The 8,293-nt window shown below is 31.8% G+C and overlaps 1 protein-coding gene across 1 annotated transcript; it reads left to right on the top strand.

Moving 5' to 3' along the window:
• Positions 1-6,839: 6,839 nt before the first annotated feature.
• On the top strand, positions 6,840-8,021 carry LOC107490922 (uncharacterized). Its single transcript, XM_016111722.1, has 2 exons — positions 6,840-7,532; positions 7,620-8,021. Exons 1-2 carry the CDS (start codon positions 6,840-6,842, stop codon positions 8,019-8,021), a joined length of 1,095 nt encoding a protein of 364 aa, XP_015967208.1.
• Positions 8,022-8,293: the final 272 nt, after the last annotated feature.

Genomic DNA, 8,293 nt, shown 5'->3' with positions numbered 1-8,293 from the left:
TCTTAAAATAACTATTTAAATTAATAATTATAATTGAAATAAATAATTATACGTGTTCTAAAAACATATATTTATATAAAAGTAATTTAACAAAATTTATATTTTTCGTTAAAATATTTTATCAATTCTAAATACTAAAAAGTAAATTTTAAATTTTAATAATATAAAAACAAAATGTTGGTCTAAAGTAATGTTATTTGATAATATTCTTGTAGAAATTAAACATGCACTAATTTTCCGTTTGGCTTTCTGATTTTGTCTTGTGGCCGCATTTACTCTTCTCTATCTGTGTGAGGGTGTTAAGATACACAGAGAGATTACACACTCAAAAGTGAGAGTGAGTGGACGATTGCCGAGTCTCTTTCCATTTCAGAGAGGGAGGCAGAAAAAGAAAGAAAAGAAAGAAAATAAAACTCACAGAAATTAAAAAGTGATAGTGAATGTTTAATATATGGAACACGGAGAACTGTAGAACGGGGAGGCGTGTGTCTCTCTCTCCCACTTTGTTATTACCAAAAGGGATAGTGATAGTGATGTTGATGGTGATAGCGATAGCGATAGTGATGCTAATGCATTGGAAGTGATAGTTCCACTGTTTGTGTTTCTAATTAATTAGCTTCTAAATCGTTCCCCTTCTGTCTCATTCAAATCCATTACTCTTCCTTCGCCTTCTCAAACATCATCTCTCACTCTATATTATTTCAGTGAGACAAAAATAAATGAAAAAAACTATACCTAAAATCACTTCCTATTAGTTATTATCAATAAATTGTGTTCTTTATTTTTTTTCGTATTTTTTTATAAATAAATAAAAAATACTATGTATATACAAAGCACTACTAACTATTTGGTAGCTAATTTTTTTTTTGTATATAATCAAATATTTATAATAATATGTTGTGATTTTTCATTTAATGCTGAAAGAAGAAAGTTGCGTAAATAATTGCTGCCACAAAACTGGACAACTAATTAAAATCTCAAAACAATGTCAGTAGTGCAGAACGAAAATTAAACAGAAACATTTAGAAGTAGATATTTATGGAACATGCATCTAACAAAATTTAAGAGTAGAACCCAAAATTCGAGTTTTTGATTGAATGTTATATATATATATATATATTAAAGTAACCAGCTTTTTGAAAAAGGATACCAAGGATTATATGACCAAAGTTCAATCATCATCCAAAATTGAGACAAAATACCAGACAAAGACAAAAACATCACAATGAAAGTGGATGTGGCAGATATTATCGTGATAATCTACACACAGACTTGACAAATGTTAAGCTAATAAGGGAACTTCAAAGAGCTTCATTAATATTATACCAAATAAACACAGTCTAAAGATGGTGAAATGAATATTGGCAGACAATATATATGATATTTATTAGAATTAAAATTGAATAGGTCTAACCATTCTAAAAATTAGCTCATAGAGTGGGCAACGTTTACATTTATAAATTATGTATATTTTTTATCTTTAAAAGAATATTTATTAGTGGGTGATCTGACAATATTAAATTAGATAAACTCTAATATTATATTAAAATTAAAATTTAATAAGTTTGACTCATTTTAAAATTAGTCCATAGAATAAAAAAGATCTTATACCTATAAATTATCTAAATATCTTATTTTTGAGAGATGTATAGGATTTGTAATAATATTTAAATCTAAAAGAATATTTTTCCTAAACATCATACATAATATGCTTTTTTTTTAATTAAGTTTCTATATGTTAATTTTTATATTTTTAATTAAATTTTTATATCTTAATTTTTTTTAATTTAGTCTCTATTAATATTAAATATCAAAAAACGTAAATAAATTATGAAATTACTTATATACTCCTGCCTTTTACTTTTTCTTATCACTTTTAAGTTATTCACCATTCTTTTTAAATAGTTATTTTCTAAAATCTTCTCTCTCATAACTATGGAGTAATAATAATAAAAAATAAATAATAATGATAACACATTAATTAGTTTAATTTTCACTATTGCATGTAGCTAATTCCTCCAATTTACCACCGGCACCACCACCACCATGGCCTCGTCCCACCATCCCTACCACCATAATTCCTCACCGGGTCCCTTCCCTCCCTTGTCCTCCATGCCACCCTCCCTCCTCCGCTATTTCCATCCCCACCTCACCTCCACCTCCACCCACATCCGTCATAAATCCTCCCCATTCCCCCTCCTCCCACCATTTTTCATTTCTGTAGACCCACTACCATTACCAATGTCTCCACGATCTCACCGGCGCCATAGCCGCCACAAATCCTTACCAGGCCTATCCCTCCTTCCGATTATCCGTTCCATTTCCATCCATAACCGCCACGACTCTTGTCCTGATCCCTTCCCACTATGCTACTTCACGCGTCGAAGCGCCGTCATCTTTCACCACCATCAACAATGTAACGACACCAACACCCTCTCGATAAAGCCAACAATTCGTTCGTTATGAATTAGATCCAGTTCTCATGCTTCCTACGTTTACCAGTAGAATCCCTACAACTATTATTTCTTTCAAGCTACTTCTACGACAAACAATATAACTACGTCGCAAAAGCCAAACAAGAAATCTATGATAAATAAAGTGGTTTAGCATGGCCGTTTGGAGATCTTCGAAGAATTGACAACAATGACTTCAGAAAAATCACAAAATGTGACGGAGAAATATGGAGGAAAAACACGACTGCACAGAAATTTCAGAAAATAACTTAAGGTTAGTAAAGGTTTGCTAAAATATGGAAATGTCTTCAATTAGATATTCTAACTCAATTATGAGAATATTTATTTTTTTAATAGAATATATATTCTGTTATTTTAAACGTTTTTTTTACAACAGGATTAAATTGAAAAAAAAATAATATATAAAAATTTAATTAAAAAAATTATAAACATCTAATTAAAAATTCGATAAAATTATAGAAACTTACCGAATAATTACATTTTTTTTTCAAAACTACAAATGAAACTAAAAAGTTTTTGTGTTGAAATTATATCAAATAGAAAACTTTAACATTTAAAGTTATTCGAATAATACATCATGTTGAATAGTTCACGTGTTTGCACACCAATATATATATTTAACTTTTCTTTCATATTTTGCTAAGTGGACGCAACCCCCGTTTGTAAATAAGTTATTGTAATCTTTGAAACCACTCAGAATCTTTTTGCGTAAGTACCATCCATCACGGGATACAAATGGAGAAGCTCTCAATGTTGAGCAAAAGTCAGATTAATTAATTATGGGATATCTCACCGATAAAAAAAAAAATCTAATATATGGGATAATTGATAAAAGCCACACTATGTGAACAGTTCAACACTTTCTATTTAGGAAATAATTACATGCTTTTTTTTTTTGTGTGACTAATTACATGCTTTTAAAATCACACTGAATTACATATTTTAAAAATAGTCCTAATTATTTATTTTCATTTACAATATTGTAAAATAAAAATATTATTTATATATTAAAATTAGTCATTATATGTAGCTAATTTTAATATATATCTAGTATAATCGGTTATAAAATTATAAAAAGGGTAAAAGATGAGTTATTTAAAAAAACAAAATCAGAAAACATGTTAATGTATTTTAAATGTGTAAGACTTTTTCAATAAAATTATAGATATTTTTTTATAAAACATAATTTTATTCGAGAGTTTGTAATCTCATAAAAAATGTGACCTAACTTGATTAGTCTAATACTTAGTTTATAATAATCAAATTCCAATTCACGATCAATTAATTTTTGATTTATGGAGTTAAAAGATACTTAAAAAAACGAAAAAGAAAAGAGATGACTATCTCAATATTAATTTTTTTATACTGATGATTCAAATTGTCACAAAAAAAACCTCATGATTGAAATATGAAATTATTATTTAAATAGAACAGGGATTTGCCATTCTAACCGTCCTATATTCATGGTATGCAAAGAAAGGTGGGGGAGGGGGACAACATTAAATGGGCCGAATCAAAGGGCAATTGTGGGCCATATTTTGATTAGACATAGCCCAAAACTTTGAAACCTTTGATTGACTGTCACACCAATCCCATCAAAATTAAACAAGAAACCTTTTCCTCTAATAATAAGTTCCAATTCAGATAGTGCACCCAAAAGGTATGGTAAAAAGGTCAGGTAGAACTTCCAATTCGAGAAGTCTTTAACTGTATCTATCTAAGCCTAGAGCTCCATTATATATATACCTAGCTACTAAGCTAAGCTAAGTGCATGCATGCTTTTTAGGGCCTCTAGGCTATTTTATCATCAATGGATTATATATTCGGTTTCAACTCTCCAACACTTTCTAGTTGCTTAATAGGAAGAAGAAACTAGATATCATAATTTTACTCCCATTCAAGAAGAGGTGCTAAAGCTAAACACATGGGCATATTTTGATAGCCGTGAATTTAGGATGTATCGCTTATTAGCACTGTTAGGTTTTCTATTTTTTGCATGTGGTTGATTTGATGTTACTCTGAAATTTTGCACTCACAACTGTTTCCGTTCTTTAATGTGTGTCTATTGGAAACGACACTATTCAGTCAAACTCATCCCTGTTTGACGTACGTGAGCAACTTCGACAATAATAATAATAATAATAATAATAATAATAATAATAATAATAATAATAATACTTGCAAAATTTTCTTTAATCTCTTTCTAATGTTGGTTTCTTTCCACAATCAGCAACTATTGGTTAGTAATTGTTTAAATGGTAAGAATAAAATTAATACAATTAAATATCAAAAATATTTTTAATTTTTTTTTCAAAATTTTGAGAGAAAAATATTCGGAAGAATAGATAAATAAACATATGAAAGATTATACAGAAGATAAAATTATCTACTAATAATTTAATGAATTAAATATACACATAAAATGTATAAATTCGTTGGTCACATCCATTCTCCCGTCAATGGAGTTCTGTTTTCGTTAAGAGAGGTTAACAATATATCATATTTTAATTTCTTCTACCTTAACACTATACAATTAGTAATATGGCTATTTGGATAATACAGAGAAAATTAGATTGTTGATTTAGCTATATCATCTGGACTTGTTTTGAAATATATTGTTATAACATTTTTCTTTTTTGATTCAATAGAAGTTACACAATAAGAATAACTTTAGAGAGACATTACAAGACAAATTTCACTTTTGAAAAATATACATAAACAAGAATAAAGCACAAATTTTCATTCCAAAGCAAATAACATGTATCCATTTCCTAATGCACTTTAATTCTTCATTTAGTCATGGATATATAGAAACACAAATTAGAATATGGTAAAGGAAAGCAACGCAACAACATATCTTCCATAGATGACATAAATACATCGAAGAAATAATCTTATAAGATTCCATTGCGTTCCAGACTCAAGTATCCCTGCACCAAGGTCATGCAAAGACTTGCTATTATTGTAATCAATATTCTTCTTATTCTTCAATAAGAAGAAGAGCCACCAAAAGCACTGGCGCAACTTATTAACCACTTTTAATTGAAATAGAGCTCCATTGATGAAATATACATTTCATGTGTACATTTGACCCACTAACTATCGATGGAATGAAAATATTTATTTATTTTAAAATATTATTTCACTTGAAATAAATAGTAAAACATTGTTTTAATCGCTAACGATTAGACTAAATTCTAATTCCGCTCTTTACATTTGAAACATCCTATATATTTTTATCTCAAACATTTTATTTCGTCCTATTTTAATTTTTTAGTATAAATTAAACTTTTTTTCCTTTCAAAAATATTACCTTTTTTTGTTCTTGACAAAAACATGACATTTTAAACATTAAGAAAAAAATTAAGATTTACTTTAAATGCTAATTAGAAATTAAAATAATATTTTACTCTAAAATAAAATAAGTTCTAATTTCAGTTGTTGCTTCCTTGACTATAATTTTAACTAAAATAACATACTTTTTTTAGTTTTAAATAGGGTTAAATATTTTTTTTGTTCCTAAAATCTTTAGTCAAAATCAAAATCGTTCCCGACATTTTTTTCTTATTAAAATCATTCTCAAAGTTATAAAACGTTATAAAATATCTTTTTCTGCTTCTTTTTTATATTTTAGACCAAATTATCCCTACTAATAATAGAAAAAAAAAAACAAAACAAAACTCTCCTCAACTCCACATATTGCATCCACCACCCCGTACTCCCACCCACCAGCCATCTTCATAGTCACTACCACCATCACCACCACCATACTTCAAATCTTTCAAATCTAACTACAAAACCAATATTAGGACTCATTACTTCAATCGAGATAATGAAAAATTATTTCATCTTTTTAGTTGGAACTTTAGGGGGTTCTCTAAAAAAGATAGCAACAAAAATTATTCCTAAAGTCGAGACTAAGTGTAACACCCTACCACACAGGGCCTTACGCTTAAGTCGTAAAGCAGAGGTGGCAAGGTATTACGACTTCTAAAAGAAAAGGATATGTACATAGATATAGTTGAATGAAGTCATATCTAGGAGCCTTGAAGAACAAGCTAAAAAAATCGATAAACAGAAAATCGTGACACACTCGCATGGATATTCGTAAAACGGACAGGTAAAATCGAAAGATAACTGAACACATATATATACATATCAGAGCAGTTCGTTCCTATAGAGCCTGAGGGATGGACTGATTATGCTTCTGGGCATACTCTGGGTGTGTGTATGTGCTATTAGGATATCTGATTGATATATGTGGCATAAACGTTCTTGAGCATGCATTTGGAACTTGAAGCATTAGACTTGCGATATTGAGACTGATCAACTTAATATCACTTGTTTGGTGTGTGAAGGGACCAGATGTCGACTCACGGACGCGGTCGCGGCCGAGGTAGAGGTAGGATAAGCACTGTTACTCCTGGCCCGGCAGGGAATGATCCAGTAGACTTCATGGCTGCCCTGGAAAATATGGCTGCGGCTATGCAGGCGACAGCCGAGGCACTGGGTAATCAGATAAACCAGGGTAATCACGGAAACAATAATGATGAGGATGGTCCCATGACAGTTGCTACATTTCTGAAAGTTCACCCTCCGACCTTTAGGGGAACCTCAAATCCCACAGATGCAGATAATTGGATTCAAGCTATGGAACGGGCACTGCAGGCTCAGCAGGTTCCTGAGGAGCAATGGGTTGAGTTTGGAACTTATCAGTTGCAGGGTGAGGCTCAGTATTGGTGGCAGGGGACACGACGTATCCTGCAGCCAGATGGCGCTGTGATTCCTTGGGAGGTTTTCCGAACAGAGTTCTATAAGAAATACTTTCCTAATTCAGCCAGAAATGCCAAGGAACTTGAATTGATGCAGTTAAAGCAGGGACAGATGACTGTTGCTGAGTATACTAGCAGGTTTGAGGAGTTATGTCGCTTTTCTCGTATTTGTCAAGGTGCGCCTGATGATTTTGCTGAGTGGAAATGTATTAAGTATGAGGGAGGTCTTCGAAGTGATATTCTGAGCTTCGTTGCACCAATGGAGATCAGAGTGTTTTCAGAACTGGTAAATAAAAGTAGAGTTGCTGAGAATTGTCTGAGAAAGGCAACATCAGATAAGAGTGATCAGTGAATTTTTGTTAGGAGAGATCAGGGAAGGAACTTCGCCCCTAGAGGACAAGATTTTAAGCGAGGCGATTACACCCCACAACCACATTTGGGTCAGAATAACTTCCAGAGATTCAGTAATAATAACAGCCAGGGAAGAGGCAAAGGAAAGCAAGCTCAGACCCCACCGAATGATTTAACTTGTAGGAGGTGTGGAAAGTACCACCCGAATACTCCGTGCAGGGCTGGTTTAGGTGTATGCTATTACTGTGGTGAAACTGGGCATTTGTCTTGGAATTTTCCAGAAAAGAAGAAGAATAAAAAAGCTGGAAAGGCACAACATCAGGGACGCGTGTTCATTATGACAGCGGATGGTGCTGGAACTGCAGATACTCCGATTAGAGGTAATCACGCACTGATAATCGAAATTTCTGACTGCCTTGCGTAGTAAATAGCACGTAGCATTCATTGTAGTACATTACCGAGTTGTGAGCCTTGTGATTTTCAATTGAGCGATCGACTAAAAACCTCCGAATGGTGAGACAGAACGATAGTTGGTCAGCCTAGAAAAGTGACTAAATTCTTGGAGAATAATAATAAGAGTGGCACAGCAATAGTGGGTTGAATTATTATGAGTATACAACTTAAGTTATACATAAAGAACCGGAAATGTTGAGAGTTGTGCGGGACAGTTACCTGAAACCCAGAGATGGTAAGTTA

This window comes from Arachis duranensis, chromosome 5, assembly GCF_000817695.3.
Source record: "Arachis duranensis cultivar V14167 chromosome 5, aradu.V14167.gnm2.J7QH, whole genome shotgun sequence".
Taxonomy (NCBI): domain Eukaryota; kingdom Viridiplantae; phylum Streptophyta; class Magnoliopsida; order Fabales; family Fabaceae; genus Arachis; species Arachis duranensis.
This window is presented reverse-complemented; position numbering and strand designations above follow the sequence as displayed.

What these genes read in the sequence shown, in the direction of transcription:
- LOC107490922 (XM_016111722.1), top strand. Translation starts at nt 6,840, where the DNA reads ATGTCGACTCACGGACGCGGTCGCGGCCGAGGTAGAGGTAGGATAAGC. An exon ending in TCAGAGTGTTTTCAGAACTG is followed by an intron (nt 7,533 to 7,619) that starts GTAAATAAAAGT and finishes AGGAGAGATCAG; the next exon opens with GGAAGGAACTTCGCCCCTAG.